The 18639-nt window shown below is 45.2% G+C and overlaps 1 protein-coding gene across 2 annotated transcripts in view; it reads right to left on the minus strand.

Moving 5' to 3' along the window:
* Nucleotides 1–11506: 11506 nt before the first annotated feature.
* EYA2 (EYA transcriptional coactivator and phosphatase 2) overlaps nucleotides 11507–18639 on the minus strand; it is a 98721-nt gene continuing 91588 nt past the window's right edge. For both annotated transcript variants that reach the window (XM_065414284.1, XM_065414283.1), the window contains 2 exons: nucleotides 18435–18535; nucleotides 11507–11587 (listed from right to left, as the gene is read on the minus strand). In XM_065414284.1, the coding sequence (XP_065270356.1) occupies nucleotides 11507–11587; nucleotides 18435–18535 (182 nt within the window). The remainder of the gene's footprint in view (nucleotides 11588–18434; nucleotides 18536–18639) is intronic.

Here is an 18639-nt window from a genome sequence, read left to right on the forward strand (position 1 = left end):
GTACAGTATGAGAGAAAGTAACCCATGAAAATTCTGTCTGTTACACTTATACTGTAGTATCATTTTGTATGTTGTGTAAAACGAAAGCATTGAACAAAGCAAAGGTGATGTATGTATATGAGAAAATTAATTGTATTATATCATTCCAGTACATTTTGTTGTACATTTTAGTCATGTTTATTTCTCCCATTGTTTATAAAAGGATGCAGTTTGTACAGTCTCCAGCTAGTTACCCACATTAGAGAGAAAAAGAAGTATTAGAAGAAAAAAATCGAGAACAGAATATTCGTGAATTGCAGTTGTGTCAAAAATAGCCTAGCTGGCCTTATTTGTGAAGCATAATTGCTTTTAGCATATGGAAGTATTTTTTCACATTTTCTTTGTATAAAATTTGTATTAAACTTAAATATCTTTTTGATTATTGTGTTTCTTTGTGACTGAGACAGGTGACACACTCTATGCTTTGGGTTTCCCCAGATTTTCAGGAATCGTCACAATTTTTTATTAAACTGTTTTAGAAAAATGGTTTGTGTTCCTAGATTTCCAGTTTCCTTCTATCTGGATGTTTATTTCTGCAGTCTCCAGATCGTGAAAATTTTCTTCATGTAGGATCTTCAGATTGAGAAGTTTGGCGGCTTGACCAATGACGAAGTCTAGTCCAGAATGAGAACAAAGCTATGTTAGCAATTTGTCCAGTGAACTATGCATAAAATGTGCAGTTACCTTCATTTTTAATAGAGGTGTATTCCAGGGAGACTACAGGCCCCAGCATCCATTGTTCTAACACCTGGTCACTTGGATCAGGGCTAAGCATTACATGCTATTTGTTGTCTCCACAAACTGTATCCATATGTTTAAAAATGAGGGTGGCTGTTGGTTATATTGTAGAACTTGTCAGGGGAGCCATATTTTGGCAACCCAGGTTTACAGACTTAATGTGCTCACTAATTGCCATGTCCCAAATTAATATATTAAAAGAGCTGTAGTGAAACTGAATATAATTAATAGAAACAGTCTTACCAACTCATGATTTTGTTGAGAGTCTCACAATATTTGGTGTCTGTTTAAAGCACCAGTTTCTGGAGTGATGTTATTACACAAAAATATCGGCTTACTTTTTTTAAATAAAAGTGTCTAGCCCTCATGGTCTCAAAGAAAAGCTTTTAAAAAAGTGAACCCTAAAGGCTCAAAAAACAGAAAGCAAATGCCAATTCTCCCCCATTACTATTTTTAAAGTCTCATTATTTTGAAGCCAATTTCATGTTTTGGGGCTTGTCTCATGATTTTTAATTGCTTAAGATTGATAATACTGTAAAGTTAAGAGTTCCAGAAAGAGGAATGCATTAGCAGGTATATTCTAGGTTCCCGCACAGTTTTAACTTAACCTGCTAACATTTTAAAACTACAAACTTTTGGCTTCACTAAGATTTTAGCTCATGTTAGTTAATATGAGGTAAGAACATACCTTTTTTCCTAGTGAAGGGTAGGTCTGATTTTTAACTATTACTGAACAAAGTCATTATGTTGCCACCTTGTACTAATGTGTGAAAGGAAAAGGTTGGGTCAGTCTACATTGTGAAGTTGTGTTGGCATAGTTGTGTCGGTCAGGGGTATGAGGGGAAAAAACCCCATTCTCCCTAGCTGACATAGCTATGCCAGCAAAACCCTTACTGTAGATACAATTGTGCTGGCAGAAGAATGCAGAACATGTATCCAGAGTTCTTCCCTTCTCAGAGCTCTAGCATAGGAAGCAGGGATGCTGACAGCAACTGGAGAAGAATGGGGCAAAACTGAGGACTATATCTGAAGAGGAACTATGATGGCTCTGAATTGTACTTAACATAAATAGCTTTGAGAAAAGCAAATTTGGTAAAAAGGACTCCAAACTAGTCTGTAGCTTTATTACTCCAAGCACCTGCTTCAGTAGGTGCTCATTTGCCATGGTAAGTGGTGTGGTATAAGAACCCAGGTGGAGAAGAGAGCCCAGCATCAGATAAAGTGGTATGGGTAATTCATAGGTGGCACTGATCTGACTATATTGACTGACTCAATGCCTTCACGTAGTGCAAGAGGAGACTGAGGTGTGGTGCACTGCTAAAGTTGCAATCTTTCATGAATGTAAAACCAAGGTGCTGAACATCTCATTAAAAATTATGAGTGTTCCTCAACAATTGGAATTGTAGCTCTAGTGAGCTGGCCAATGTAGTCAGCTACTTAAATTCCCCAGGATATTCACTTTGTGGTGTAGTGGACGATCAAACGGCTGGTGAGCTTTACTCCAGAGGTGGCTGCATTTCAGTACATAGGAGTATGGTTTGTTCAGTCACCCAGAAGATCTCAACAGCTCCCCCCTAGGGACAAGTACCTCCCATGCCAATTTAAAAAAAAAAAAAGACATCAAAAGCAGTCAACCAGAATTTATGTCTCTACTATTGAATTTCCTTTTGCTTTTCAGGCACAGCTGCAGTGACCCTATGCACTTCTGAGCACAGAATGAGAATGATTTACACACACGGGTAGGCTATCCCTTATTGTGAGGGGCACCAGGTGGCTTCAGGCAGGATCCATAGCTGTATTAAACAACTAACTATCCATTAGCAAGAGAGCCAGTGACAGTTCTGGGCAGGGGAGAAGTACACACGCTGAAGCAGAAGAGGGTGCAGGGCCTGAGAATTCATCTTCAATCCCCTAACTTCACCTACTAGAGTAGAACCTCAGAGTTATGAACACATTGGGAATGGAGGTTCATAACTCTGAAATGTTCATAACTGAACAAAACATGGTTATTTCAAAAGTTGACAACATTGACAATACAGCTTTGAAACTACTATGCAGAAGAAAAATGCTGTTTTACTTTTTTTAGTAGTAGAGGAATAGAATATCAGGGTTGGAAGGGACCTCAGAAGGTCATCTAGTCCAACCGCCTGCTCAAAGCAGGCCCAATCCCCAGACAGATTTTTACCCTAGTTTCCTAAGTGGCCCCCTCAAGGACTGAACTCACAACCCTGGGTTTAGCAGGCCAATGCTCAAACCACTGAGCTATCCCTCCCCCCATTTAACACAGTACTGTACTTGCTTTTTTCCCCCCTCTCTCCTGCTGCCTGATTGTGTACTGCCAGTTCCAAACAAGGTGTGTGATTGATTGGTCAGTATGTAACTCTGATGTTCCTAAGTCTGAAATTCTACTATAGTTATTTTCTGGGGTAAGCTGCTCCAGCTCCTCAGGCAGCACAGCCCAAGGAGTCAAACCTTCATCCCCAGTGGTTGCAATGCCTATATCACCATTCACAAGACCCAGGGTCAGATCAGCCAGTAGCAGCGCTTAGACACCTCCACCTAGCGGTGGCCACACCCTCTTCCTCCTGCACTTCTGACCTGCAGCAGCTGCAGTTTCAGGCAGCATCTACGCAGGCCCCTCCTGCCTGGCTCCGCTACCCTACCGCGAGGCTCACGCAGCCCCACATCGCTGGAGCCTGTTACACACCAGGTGCGAGGCAGGCCCTGCATGCCCCATCAGCTCTTCCCCACGCTACCGCCTGTGGACAGAGCTGCTTCTTCAAGCCAAGGCCATGCCCCCGACCCTTGCACATGCTGCCCCCCTTAGAGGGGCGCCACCCCTAGGGTTGCCAAGCATCCGGTTTTCAACCAGAATGCTCAGTCGAAAAGGGACCCTGGCTCTCCAGTCAGCCCCGCTGACCAGGTTATTAAAACCCCAGTCGGCAGCTCAGCGGGGCTAAATGGTTCCATGTGGCTCCTGGAAATGTCCAGCATATCCAGCTTCTAGGCAAAGGAGCAGCCACAGGGGCTCCGCTCACTGCCCCCGCCCCAAGCGCAGGCTCTGCAGCTCCCATTGGCTGTGAACCACAGCCAATGGGAGCTGCGCGGGTGGCACCTGCACACATGGGCAGTGTGCAGAGCCCCCTGGCCCCTCTGTCTAGGAGCCAGCTGCTTCCAGGAGCTGCTTGAGGTAAGCTCTGCCCAGCTGGAACCCAAACCTCTTCCTGCACCACAACCCCCTGCCCCAGGTCAACCTCCCCACACACACCCACACACCCAAACTCCCTCCCAGAGGCTGCACCCCAGCCTTGAGCCCCCTCCCACACCCAAACTCCCTCCCAGAGCCAGCACCTCACCTCCCACACCCTAACCCTCATCCCAGCCTTGAGCCCCCTCATGCATCCAAACTCCCTCCCAGAGACTGCACTCCAGCCTGAATCCCTCCCACACCCTAATCCTCTACCCCACCCTTCACCCCCTACCCCAGCCCTGAGCCCCCTCCTGCACCCCACCCCAGAACCCCCTGCCACACCCTAACTCCCTCCCAGAGCCACCCCCCCCACACACACCCCTAACCGCCAGCCCTTCACACGCCTGTCCCTGCCGGATTAAAGTGAGTGAAGACGGGGCGGGGCTGCGGGGAAAGGGGATTCAGTTTTGAGGGTGTGGCATTAGAAAATGGGTAACCGTAGCGCCTGCCCCAGGGGGCCGCTCTTACCTCAGCTCTGGCACCCCGGGGGCACCAAGTCCACGTACAGTAAGTGGGTTTTGGTGGTTTTATTTCGAACCCGCCAGAGAACGAGATCACCCCCCCGGACTGCGACCCACGGGCGGGGGAGGCGTGGCCCGGCGGCCAGCCCCCCTCGCCGGCAGAGGAAATGCGGACAGGCCTCGCGTTATACACCGCCCGCCCCCGGCGCTTCCGGGCTGCCCTCGAGCGGGCACCTCAATCCAGCCGGGCCAGGCCCAGCTGAGGCCGCCCGCTCCCACGGGGGTCACGACTGGGGGCGTAAAGCCGGCAGCGGGCGCATTTCTAGGTCGTTCCCCTCCGGGGCGCGCTCCGCCCAGCCCCCTTTATGGGCTGAGCTGGCAGCTGTGAGGGTTAAAAGCCGATTGGGCGGTTGCTATGGTTGGAGAGGACTCGGGGGTCGTTAGCGGCCCGTGCGTGCCCCGTAGCCGCCCAGCCAGTGCTACGCTAGTGTCTCTTTTCTTACGAGCGTGACGATGGCACTAAGCTGGGAGCGGGCTGGGCGTTTCCCTGCAGCCTGGGGCCCCAGAGAGCGGTTGGTCGGGACCCTCTCTGCACGCGCCCGGCAGCCGGGGAGGCGGACGTGTTTCACATGAGAGGGCTAATGGTGGAGTTTTGTTGCCATCATGTGGCTAAATGTGGGAGCTAAACTAATGTTTAAAAAAAAGCGTTATAAGCTAGAGATGGAAGGCAACAATCTAACACTGGGGTAAATCCAGGGAACTCCCTTGGCAATTTTTTTTTTTTTGCAAAGCATTAGTTAGTTCAAAAGAAGCAATTTTGTATATCAACAGTATTCTGAATTATAGTTGTGTATAGATTATTCACATGCTGGTGATGGGCCATGGTTTGGTTTCACAAAATCAAAAGCGGAGATGGTTCAGCTCTGGATTACATTTTAATTGAATGACTAGTGGGTTGTGGACAGAGCTAATAAAACCTATTTCTGGTTTTGGTACATCTTGGGCAACTGTTATATATGATTTAAGCACTATTGGTTGGCCATATACGAAGTGCTTGCTGCCTAAAAGATGCAGTTAAGTAACAATGTATGGATAGACCCTGAGGATGTTGTCATTTTAGGAAAACTAGCTGTTGTGTGCATTTGAGTGTTTGTGAGGCTCACAGATGAAGTGGGTCTTTAAAAGGGATCTGAATAAGAGGGTTGGGGGCTTTTGGTTCTGTGGTTAGGAGATCATTCTGTATATAAGCAAGATGGAAGGAGGTGTAAAAAATGGAAGTGGGAGAAGAAAACAAAGGTGATGGAGGGGATGGTGTCATGTCAGCAGTTGAGCAAAGGAGACAAGAAGGGGAATACAGTAAGAAACTGATATGTAAGCCAGGGTGGAGCTTTGTAGGGCCTTGAAACTGAGAACTTTAAATTTGATGGAGTGGGCAAAAGGAAAAGCAGGGGAGATATTGGAAGAGGAATGACAATGGCTGTTTTGTGCTGAATTACACTGTAGCTAAAGGCAGTGTTTGCAAGGAGGAGGTGAGGAACCAGGCTTTTCTGCTTACGGTTCCCCTCCTCCAGCCACTAGAAAAACTACCTGAAACTTGGCTCTTGGGGACCACATGGACTCCAGCCTGGCCTGGAGCCATGCTGAGCTGAGAATCCCCTTACAGCTCTGGCACTTTTATCATCCATAATTCTGAAGACAAGATGTCACTTTACATTGGTGACAGTTTTGCCAGTTATTGATATGTCCCCCAACTATTTCCTTCTAATGAGTGCAACTGGCATGCTTTGCATTGTTGGGGGTAACAGATGTGCTCACAGTGCACCTGCTACTCTTACTCATTTTTCTGAAGAAAATATTAATAAATATTCAGTGGGAAAAGGTGAAAATTGACCAGGTTTGGGTTTTTTTACATTCATTTACACAAAATGCCCTAACATACACAATACACTTGCTTTACAACTTAGCATCTTTGTTTTTAACTACTACTACTACTCATGTTTAGAGTCATGGCATGCAGGTAAACACCAGAAGAGTAAGCAATGGTAGAGAAGAGATCTCCTATGTCATTCATTACTGTAGTGAAAGCCTGTGCACAATTATTGTAGTGAATCTTTTGCATGATGTCCCATGTGTCTACTGAATACCTGAGGTGAAGATCTACGCCCTATTGAAGTTAGTGGAAGTTTTGCCAGGGTGAAATCCTGGTTCCACTGGAGTCTGTAGAATGTGGACATAAGAACAATTAAGTAAAGAAAGTCCCAGCAGACAGAAAGGAGATGGGGGGTGAGTGAGGCATAAATTATCAGCCAGAAAGGAAGGAAAGTACTAATAAAATAATACTTTAGCACTCATATAGAGCAGCAGGAAGAATTAATCCAGCCCTAGCAATCTGCCTTTTAGGATGACAAGCTGTAACATATCTGTCAAAAGTAATTTATTTCATTTTAATTACAGTGTTTCCCAAGTCTGTTAAAGCCCTGCAGCACCTGTGCTGCTCTGGTAGGCAACAGATTCAGCAAAACACCTACAATAAATCAGCATTTACAACCTACATCCCACCCAAACTATGTAACAGATAAATGATTGCCCTTAATTGCAGTAGCATCATAATACAAGTTTGAACTGGATCACAGAGTTTTCTTCCCAAGAACTCTGAGAAGCTTAATGAGGCTTGAAGTAAGGGACCTGCTGCTCTGCATCACCCACAGTCATTATTTGTTTACAAACACTTATTTCTATGTTTAAAATGCTTACAGCAGTGGACCCCAAGCCCAACAGTAACAGTGTTATGAGGCTATAGCATATTGGCCAATACCTCTAGAACACTGTAATATATTCTTATAACATCTGCATCCAGTTTAAAATAAAGCCGACAGTAATGATCAGATATAATCTCAGTTTATGGATAAAAAAGTATTCAGCAAGAACTTTTTTCATGGTTAAAAATGTATTTTGGTACTTATGCAAATACCTTGGCTCCTGAGTCTACGGAGAAAGTGACTTTTTTGAGGCATGAATCATAACCCACTGAAATCAATGGGAATCTCTCCATGGCTTTCCACAGGCTTTGGGTCAGGCCCTTAGTGCATGTATGCTTATTTGAATGGAGCAAATTGACAGCTTATACAGCTAACTATTTCTGCTTGTTATAAAACAGCTCTGTGTTTAATAGCATGTTATCTAAATCTCAACTATAAACGGTGCTATCATTCCACTACAATAACCCTGATAGGCGGTTTAAATGCCTGTGGCTTCTTTGAATTTAAAAAATATATATATATATTGCTCATTTCTTGACTTCTGGGAGCGGGTCCCTCAACCCTGCTGTTTTGCTGAAGTAGGAATGATTAAACTTCTTTGGGAGTTCCCATGACATAAGTGAACTGAGGTGGTGGGGGGGGGGGGGTGTTAGTTTAGTAATTATTTAGCCCATTAGGCAAGCTAATGGTTTAAGGCCCAGTTTGTGGCTGGCATAAATAAATGTATAACCCTGAAGTTAATGGAGTTTGCCTACTTACTCCAGCAGTCAAGTTGGCCCTATAGGCTTCATTTCATGACTGACACTTGAGAAGGGCTCTCCACTTCCCTTACAAGATATTTTAAACTTTGAAGGAGAAAGTAATTTTCAAGCTTGTGCTGTGGAGTGAAGGTCAATATGAAAATGATTATTTAATCAACAATAGATGGGAAGATATAAATTCTTCTAAATACAGTGTTACACAATGAAAAAGGAACACAGCCTGTGCTTAAATAATGGAACAAATGGTTTCTCTGGAAATGCAAGCCAGTGACTAAACAAGACACAGCTTAGTGCAGCTTGTTTTTCTCTATGTTTGGAAAGGTATTTTGCTCCCTGAAGTGTTGACAAGTCAGTGGCGACAGCGTTTGCTATATTCTGCAACTCTTAAAGTCCCATTCAAGTCTTAAGAGGCCAGAATATAATCTACCAAATAGGATAGCTATCTTTCACTGCCTCGTTTTTATGTAAGAGGACGGTTCAGAGGGAGGAGTGCTGACCCTCTGTAAGTGGAGAGGCTCTGATTATTAGCAGTCCTATATTAGTAATGTCATCAGTATGTCTATTAGGCAAGGCTTAGTTTACTCACCTAGGGCTCAGAGGTGGCCTACATTACACTTGACTCAAGGGTCTTGGTCACCTCATAGCTGCCCCTCACCTGGTTGCTAGTGTAGTTTATAAAGGGCCTTAGGCTGCAACAATGTTTGAAAATATTTTTAAACATGGCTACAAACAATAGTCTGGACTGTGCCTGGGGAATGGTTATTCCCAACTGCTAACCCAGGACTGACGTGTATGTGCAGGTAGCCAGCTATTTGCTGAACAAAATGTTCCTAGATTCCCTCAGACAGGGAAGGCTGAGGCCAATGCTTTTTAGTGAGAGGAGGACACCTGTCACTCCCTGTCTGGAAGCTGGTGGCATATCATTGCTCTTGCTGGCATATGCCACTCAATGTTACTGAGGCATAGGAGAGATGGACACAGCCAACTAGGAGAGCAATGAATGAATATGGAGAGAGCATATGCAGCAATACACAGGGGAGAGCAAGGGTGTGTGTGTACAAATATGAGAGCAACCAAGCCCTAGAACTCTGTTGGGGTGTGGGGCTGGGGGTGATGGAGGGTGCAAGGAAGGAAAACCACAAGCACATAAGCGAGCTTGAGAATGTCTGAACACGTTCAGAAAGCGGAGTCTCTTAACTCGCTTCAGAAAGAATGAGCTATTGGGTAAAATGAGCTAGCCAATGCCTCCGAATTCCATGAGAAACAATTAGTTGATTGGCAAGTTCCTAAAAGCTGCAGCTTCACTGTCTGTCAGTGGCCTACAATTCCCCAGAGCTGCTGCCTTTCGGAGGTTTTACTCACACTTGTGTTTATCTCATGGGAGCCTCTCAGTCAGATTTCCCCCCTACCCCCAATTTCTCTGGTTTCTTGTGCTAGTTTTGTGGTCAAATTTAATCTCTATTTATGCCAGCCAAACTATTGCAGAAAGACTTTGCTTTGTCCTAGATTCCCTCTCTCAGCAGACCATAAGGCTAGTGACTCCTCTGCTGGAGAGCCACACCTTGTTTTTGTTTTGTGCTGTGCTATGCCCAGACCCGAAACAGGTTTTTTTCCCTCCTGCATACTGTAGGCGAGTGTGGATAACATACTTTGCAGATGCTGCGTGGCTGATACTTTTGAGCCAGATGCTGAGATTAAATTATTCTGTGGTCAGTACTCCACACTCACCCTGCAGGAAATTCTCTTGCTCAGAGCTGGCAATGGATCTTTATTTCCTGAAGTGGCTGTTTTGAGATTCTCATCGAAGGCTTTACAGCTGCAGCTGTTGTATCTTTAAAACCTATTTAGCTTCACACCTGTGTGCAAACAGTAAATATGCTGCATTGGTAATGAGGCCAATACATTGTTACACTGTCTCAGTTTTGGGGAAATGCCCATTTAATCATCTCCCATACATCCTTCCTCTAAATCTTCCTCTGCTGTGAAATCTACAAATTACTCCCATCTGGCATTGGGTAGGCAAGGGGCAAACTCTGACTTCTGCTGATCTGTTAAACTTTGTTTTATTGTTACTATCTCCTCCCAACCAACATCCACCCAATTTGTCTGTTTTGTACACCAGTGGCATCCTGTATGACATGTAGATTGTGGCCTCTCTGGGGCTGGGGTTGTTTTACTTGTCACATGTCTGTAGACTGCCTGGCAACATGAAGTCCTGATCCTTGACTGGGGTTTCAAGGTGCTACTGTAATAGAAATAAATAATAATAAAATCTGTATAGAGAATTAGAGATTTATCCAAGCCCAGGGAGCCAAAATGTTTGACATTGAGGGTTGCCAAGGCAGCTCAGCAGGAGCTTGTAGGCTGAATCTAATTTGCATATGCATTTATTTACATAAATATTTTTGTCAAAAATAAATGTGCCGAGCTGTAATATTTGCTTCCACTTTATCTTCCCTTGATAGATGAACAAATGTTGTTTGTTGGCCAAGTTCTCTAGCACTTAACATAATTCAGGTGATTGTTTTTGCTCCCTGCCATCACAGGGAGTTCCCACAGACTGTAGTCTTTGCATCTCCAATCTAAGTTCTCCTACTCCGTCTCTAACTCAGAGGGAAAGCAAGAATTCTACACATCTGCTAGGTCCAACGATGCATGGAGAGAAGAGAAGGCAGGTGTTCTATTCCCCCAAAATGTAAACGTAGTTTTATTTAATGCCTTTCATTCATCACAAGCTACTTCTCCCCACCCACTGAAAACAAGATGGCAGCATAAGGCACCGTTTAGACACATGCACAGTCCACATACCATCTAGATCAGGTTTAAAAAACATAGCTACAATTCTTACCAACAGTCCCAAATGTCCTCAATACTAATGTACACAATATGATTGTCCACAGAGTTTATCGTGGAGAAAAGAACTATTAAATTAGAATTGTAGGACCCTCTGCCCTCCCCCCCCAAAAGAAGATAAAAACACAGATACAGAGCTTAATACCAGAGTAATGAGATTAGTTCATAAATTAAAAAAATACAAAAACCCCCAACTATTTCACTCTTATTTTCAGAAAGTCCCACATGATGTAATGAAGAGTCCAGTGAGCATGCCCAGAATTCCATGCTGTGTCCTTTTCCCCCCTTTCAAAGCAAGAAAACTGACAAGTAGACCCAGGACTTCTAGTCTTTTGTGTGCTTCAAAGCCATTCACATGGCAATAAAACAGTCAAGAGTCCAGTATCAGCTCTAAGAATCCATTTTAGCCATAAAACTGCAGGATCCCCACTGGATGATTTGAAGGTTTTTCCCTCCATCCAATGGAAGAAGGATTTGATACATTGCTTTCCTGATGCAGATTTTTAAAGGCTTCCATACAATGGGTTCCCCTTGAAGAAAGATGACTGCAATTGTTGTAGGATCCGTTATATAAAATACCAAAGAATAGGTTGAGCTGATGTCTCTCTGAGTGAAGCTTGCCCAGCGCTGAGACGTTGGGGTCTGCTACAAGTACTCAAGTTCCAGGGCGTGCCTGAGAGCCTCCAGGTCAGCATGACAGGAGATTCTCCAGAATGGCATGTTGTGCTGGAAAGAAACCAAAATATATTTTTTAAACACAAGGATCAAAAGATCTTTCATAGTTTGCACCCTGAACAATGGGACGTGTTACACCCTTAGCCATCAACTCACAATATTGCTATAGAGATAAAGGATCATTTTAGAAATTAAAAGAGGGGGGTTTGGTGTCCCCTCTGCAGGTGTGTGTGTCTGTAGAGACTAAAAACATTGCAAAGTGCTGGAAATTGCAGGCACTTCCTGAGTTTGTGAGGCACTTTCACATGCTGTCCTGCTTTGGAGGAAACAAGCGGGGCAGGGCAAGTTTCTGGATGCCTGCAAAGATTTTGTATTGTTATACACTACAAACTTTACTTCCCATTTTCCCACTGGGTTTAGTGTGAATGTTTCTAGAATAATAATGTTCTTCGAAACAAAATCTTGCTGCTTCTTCCTGATGCCTAAAATCCATTGCAATAGGTGCCTTAGCAACATGACAGACAAGTGCTATGAGATTCTCCACACAGCTCTGCAATCCTTTCCTATAACCCATGCTCCAGGCCACGAAAACCACCTTTGTGTTGCCACCTCTCCATAGACTAGGAAGTTATGCAATAAAATGAAGTTGTTTACATAATCAAAAGCATGAACCATAAAGCAGTTGGTATTATAACAATTACAGTTCACTCTGCAGGAAAGACAAACCCCACAGCAATCCGTAGGTACATAGGAATTGCCATAATAGATCAGGCCAGGGGTCCATCTAGCCCACTACCAGCTGTTTCAGAGGAAGATGCAAGAAACCTTGCACCAGGCAGTTATAGGATAACCTCTTGGCATATACCGATGAAGTGTTCCTCGTGGCCCAGGACCCAGGAGACCTGGCATGGGTGGAGACTTGCCAAACCATCTATTCAGCAGCCTCCTTCACCCCAAGTCAACTGGGTCAAGAGCTCTGGCCTGATGGTTGGGGACAGGTGCCAGACTGGCTTCCTCCCACTCACGCGCCAGACCATCCAATGGAGGTGCAGGTCCACTGTTCTATCTTGATGTGTGCCTGTCTGCCACTGATCCCTCCACGCTAGAGAATTGGATCGATCTGGAGGCCAGGGTGTCTGACCAGCTGTGGAGATGGACAGAGATGTTCTGATGCCTTTCCCTTTGAAGGAGACTCCAGTGCTCGTAGTCCGTCATGGAGCGTGCTCGCACACGCCTTCCTCCACCACTTCTGAGGGTACCGAAATGACCAGCAGCAATTCTCTCTCTCCATCTGAGAGGTCTCCCTCCCAACCTCTCTGAGCTGCCAGTCTTCTACCAGGTCCTCCTCAGGACCTGGAAGCTATCTCAGCAGCCAGATCTGCAGCGCACACTGAGGGGGAAGATTTCCTAACAGACCCCTGCTATACAACCCACACCTTCATGTGCAGGTAGTGGAGTCTGACTTGGTACATCAAAGAATGGTCCTGGCTGGTGCCACCAGAATCTGAGACCTCCTGGACTACAGTTAGGAGGATACTGCAGTGCTTGGCTATCGCATGGGGTTGCCCACTCTACATGTCCCCCCTAGTGTGCTCCAGAAGGAGAAGGCAGCCTTGCCCCCAGCTTCTCTCACTTTTCTCAAGTGGGTCTTGCAGGAAGGTTCTCCTTGCCCACCCCTCACCCTGGCCCTCTGGAGCTCATCATTGGCCTCTGCCCCACAAACCTCTCTGGTCCCTCTCAACACAAACCACCTGAGTTGGCTGAATGATATCCAGTGGGCCTGTCGCCAAACTGCACCCAGAAAAAATCTGAACACACTTGTACTTCATACCATCTACTTCCTCGCCCTGACATCCTGCCCCTACTCCAACCGGTGGGGACCTGCTGTTCCACTCTTGTTCCACGGCCTGCCAGAGTTATTAGTTGGTGGCTCCTTCGTGGAGCCGTGAGCAGGGCCGTGGAGCTGGTGCATTTCGTGGCATCTCCCGACACCTGCCCTTTCTGTGAAGAGAGGGAGACCCTGGCACATGTCTATGTAGCATGTCTCAGGTTGTAACCCCTATTCCAGAACTGCCTTCTGAGGTTCTGGCTGCACTTCCCCCTCCCCCCTCCTCATTTATGCACACCCCATTCATGGCCCCACGAAGTCATGAGACTGCCTCCTCCTGGCACTGGCCAAGATGGCCACCCATCACACCAGGAGGAGGAATCTGGACGGGGGTGTGCTCTGCAACTGTGAGGCCTATTTCTGATCCCTTGTTATGTCATGCCTCTGAGTGGAGGTCCTCTGGGTGGTGTCCACTGACTCTTCAGACACCTTTGAGGAGCAGTGGGTGCTGTCGGAGGGTTCTTGGCTTGGTGTGCCCTCCTGGTGCTCTACTTTTTTAACCTTTGACATTCACTCCGTTCCTGTTTTTTCATTTATTTGTGGTCTGGGTTCAGTGGTTGAAGGGGCAACCTTTAGTTCTGGGCAGGCCTATCCCACTACCCATAATAGCTACAGGATAACCCATCCCCAAGGAAGCTTCCTCCTGACTCCCATTTGTCAGAGGTTGGCTTATGCCCTAAAGCATAAACATCTGTATCCTTTTCCAAACCCCTTGTTTATTTTTTAGTATTTGCTATTATTACTCTGAATATGCTTGCTCTCCATACAATTGTCTAAGTCCTGGCAGGTACTTCTCTATTGAAATGTCCCATTTAAAAATACAGTAGAACCTCAGAGTTACGAACACCAGAGTTATGAACTGACCAGTCAACCATACACCTCATTTGGAACCGGAAGTACACAATCAGGGAGCAGCAGAGACGAAAAAAATTAAAAGAAGGCAAATACAATACACTACTGTGTTAAATGTAAACTACTAAAAAAATAAAGGGAAAGCAGCATTTTTCTTCTGCATAGTAAAGTTTCAAAGCTGTATGAAGTCAATGTTCAGTTGTAAACTTTGAAAGAACACTCATAACATTTTGTTCAGAATTACAACATTTCCAAGTTATGAACAACCTCCATTCCCGAGGTGTTCGTAACTCTGAGGTTCTACTGGATTCAGCTAAAATCTAGAAAATCTTGCTATCTGTGACCTTCTTGCAGTCACCTCATTTTATTATGTCTCATTTAAAATAATGGAAACTATGCCTATGCTCTTTTGAAAGCCAGATTTATGTTTCCAAAAGAAAAAAATGCCAACTATTTGTGGGTGCCAGTAAACAAGTGACGTACAAACACCAGGTGGGTCTGGTTAATATTCTGGTAACTCTGTAGGTACAGTTTTGACAATTGTGACTGGTGTTTAGTATTCTCTGTAGTTTTTGTGGTCACTTCAGTTGAAAGGGGTGACTCTCAGAAGATTTGGAAGTTACATTCAGATCTTTATCCAAACTTCTTTGATTTGCTCTGGGTGGCCTAAGATTTGAGATGGTTCTTTTCTTATCCAAACCAGTTCACTCATCCTAGGTTTGTACCAAAGACTGAGGCCTGGTCTTCATGCACATTTTGTACTGGTATAATGATGTCAGTTACTGCCAAAATAGTGATATCGGTACAATCCCCAGCGTGGGTTATAGAAGTATGAGCCTGCCTTAACTGGTTTAGCTTACTCGCCTTACCGCATAGAAATAAGTTTAACTGTGTCACTAGGGGGATTGTACCACTTTAACTGCACCAATACAGATAAAGTGGTGCAACTTGTGTGTCTAGCTAAAGCCTTAATCTGGTTTCTTAACATTACACATTCTCATTTCCCAAGCAGACAAAATAGTTGAAGGAAGAGGATTCTTTCCCAGGGCTACTACCTGCTTAGGACACTGTAGTGACACCAGATGTTCATTTTACATGGTGTCTATTTACACTCTTCTCTACTTAAATACAGTTCAAGCTCCTCTCTGCTATGTTGCCTATCAGTAAAAAAAAAATCTTCCCTTGAAGCTATTTATCACTTTCTTTGTTCACTTCACACTACACACAGCAAGCAAACACAGGGGCATCTGAAGTGACTACAGTGCATTGCTCTGCAATTTCACTTTATAGGGGAAAAGTTATTTCCTCTCCCATTTCCTCAGACCCCTGGTGGATATAAAATCCCTTCCACTTAAATTATCTATCTTCCTTTCTTTAAAGAGAAGAAAGCTTGGACACTCAGCCACGCCTGCTGTTCAGCTCTTGCAGATTTATCATTTGTGGATAGGTGAAGAAAAACGACTCACTAAAACGGAGATATTATCAGTGCTGCCAGCAAAACAGTGAAAGGCTCTCTGCCCACCCTGTTTTTTGTATAAAGTCAGGTGTGTAGCTAGCAGCCCTGACTAATGATTGTCATCAATCAAAGGCTGTGACAGCTCCAGCAAAGAATGTGTTCTCCTAATGGGAGAGTTGATTAAACCAGGAGACACTAGCAAGAGGCCTCTTGAAACCCTGCCTGTAGAAGGCTGCTGAACCTTCCTGCTGCTTCATACTGCCATGGAACCTGGTAGCCTTTGATGCAGTCATGTGCACTGACCCACTACCTTTGAAGTATAGTGCAGAGCTGTCAAAAGCGGCAGGCTATTATCACTTCACTTTCAGTCCATGCATTTTGGGTTCTTCTTGGAGGGATTCTTAACCCTTAAGGAACCAGCTAAGCACCTGGGAATCTGGCTAATTTCCAGAGTTTTTTGGTTGGTGACAGGAATTGATGTGCCATGGAGGAAAAGGTTTTCTGGCTGCTTCAAGGCAGGACTGGGTTGAGACCCTGGGGACAGAGCAAGTGCTGACCCACCTTGCACCTGCTGGGATCCCCTCCTCCCTGAGCCTGTGCTCCCAATGTGACCAGCCTTGCCTGGCTGTTGCTTCCTGCCTCCTCATTCAGCCTAGGAACCGGCCAGGGGAAGTTGGGTTACACAGGATGGTCATGCCCGGAGCACAAGAGTCTTAGATGGGGCTGCAGGGGGAAGCAGGAAGACACCCTGAGAAAGACGTGATCTAATGGTGTTTCTGGCCATGTTGAAACCAAAACAATGGCAGATTTCCCATCAGGTTTCTACCCCACAGAAAGTTCAGGAACCCTCCTGACTCCGGGGTTCTTCTCTGAACTGTTCAGGGACTCCAACCCCCACTAATAGGCAGAAACCCTCACAGGCAGTAATCCAAGGATTTGCAGTTTGATTTCCCTTCTCTGTCAACAGCTCCACCATCCTCACCCAAACTCGCACAGCCTTAGTGAATGGCACCCTTGATTCTTCCTCCCTGTGCCCAAAGTCTCTGACTATGCCCTGCCATGTTCTCTTATTTATCTTTATTTCTACCGTGAAAATCACACTAGTACCCCCAACCTCACCTCCAAATCTATCCTTCCTCATCACCATAAACCTGGCCCAGCCCTGGATCTTCTCATGATATGCTATTGTTAGCTCTTCTCTCTGGCATCCCCACTTCTCCTCTCTCCCTCTTCCAGTCCACACAAAATGCAGTTACCAGGATGATCTTTCCTTCTCACTATTCTTATAATATCCACAGCAGCTATTAGGCATGGATCATACAGGCAAGCTACACAGGGCACTGAGTATGTAAGGGCACCTCTGGCTCAGCTGTCCTCCCACCCTGCATTGCCTGGGAGCAGCACCCGTATGGCTGCAAGCCCCTTCATGGGTGCCCACCACCCTGCATCAGTAGCACATGAGAGCTGCGGTACAAGCACAGCTCCAATTCAACTGCCTCCCCTCCACCACAGCTTTTCAGAAGGGGGAGATGTCTGTCTCTTTAAGGGCACGCTCCATCCCCAAAGACATACTGTACCGGCAGCCAGGGCTCAGAGCCACTGCACCACCCCAGCAGCAACAGCAGCAGCACCACCACCATTAGTGACTGTCCTCACTGCCATGATGAGAAGGGCATTTCCTAATAGGCTGGAAAGCCCACAAGAGCCCATGTTGAATGCCATATTTCAGCAGTTTGGCATCTGGTGCCAGTGGAAAGCAGGAAAAAGAGACATACAAATATTTTTAAAATGAAGAATCAAAATGTTTTGAACTTCAATTAAAAAACAAATCAGTTTTGGATTCAGTTAGAAATCTGGGCAAACGTCTAGGTCGCATCTTACTGTATCTGAAATGTTCTGCTAATCCCTAATTGGAAGTCTCACCTGGTACCTAAAATCAGGTTGTGGCTTGCTTGGACTTTCCCAGTCAGTTGGCATGTGATGCAAAGAACACTTGCTCCGCAGTCTCTCTTTAGGATGCCAGTGACAAAGGGCCGTGTCTGTCCAATGAGTATGTAATACTCTCAGGATTCTGGGTTCATTATCCCTGATCATGTCACTTTCAGATCCTTCCATTTTTGTTTTATTTGCATTTGATGTGCCTCCCCACTTTTTTGTTTGTTTTTTTGCTTGTTAAAATTAATCAAATGGCTCCATAAAATCATTAATAAAAGAAAAGTAGCCACTCACTATTAGTCTCCTTGGCATTATTTACTGTAACATAAGCCTCCATGACAGCACTGAATATTAATATGCTGTGATAAATCACTCCTGAGAAATTCTGCTGGAGTTTGGAAATTATAAGAATGTGGCATATAGATCAGAAACTCCAGAATTCACCATGGTTGCTTCAGCTGACATCACACAAGCGGGGTTTGTTTCATGTGTCTAATGCCATCTTTATTAATCAGGAACAGTTCCTGGAACATGTAATAGAAACTAGCAGTGCTTGAGACCACCTGAAAGGTTGCAATGGTTGCCAGGGCTATGGAAGTGGGATTTGCAGTAGGAAATTGCTCAGGGTGATGTGAGGATTTGCAACCGGGGGAAAGAGCCGAGCTGTAAACAACGTGGTGGGGAAGAAGTTTCATTTAATGCTTAGTTAAATAAAGAGCCATTGAACTGAAAACTCGAAGAACCTGGAATTGTACATACAACTGTACCTTTTTTGCTCCCTGTTCCTCTTCAACACCATCTCCTATTACAACATACACGGCTTTCCTCCCAAACCTCTGCATTATCCGTTCAAAACAGCTCTCTTTCCCTGAGCAACAAAAGAGAAGAAGTGTTCGTTATCTAAGAGAACTGGGCAGCCGGGCTGGAATTCAGCTGTGAGGGCTGGGGCAGAGCCTGATTTCATTTGTTTCT

This window comes from Emys orbicularis, chromosome 12 (genome assembly GCF_028017835.1).
Source record: "Emys orbicularis isolate rEmyOrb1 chromosome 12, rEmyOrb1.hap1, whole genome shotgun sequence".
In the NCBI taxonomy this organism is placed as follows: Eukaryota; Metazoa; Chordata; order Testudines; family Emydidae; genus Emys; species Emys orbicularis.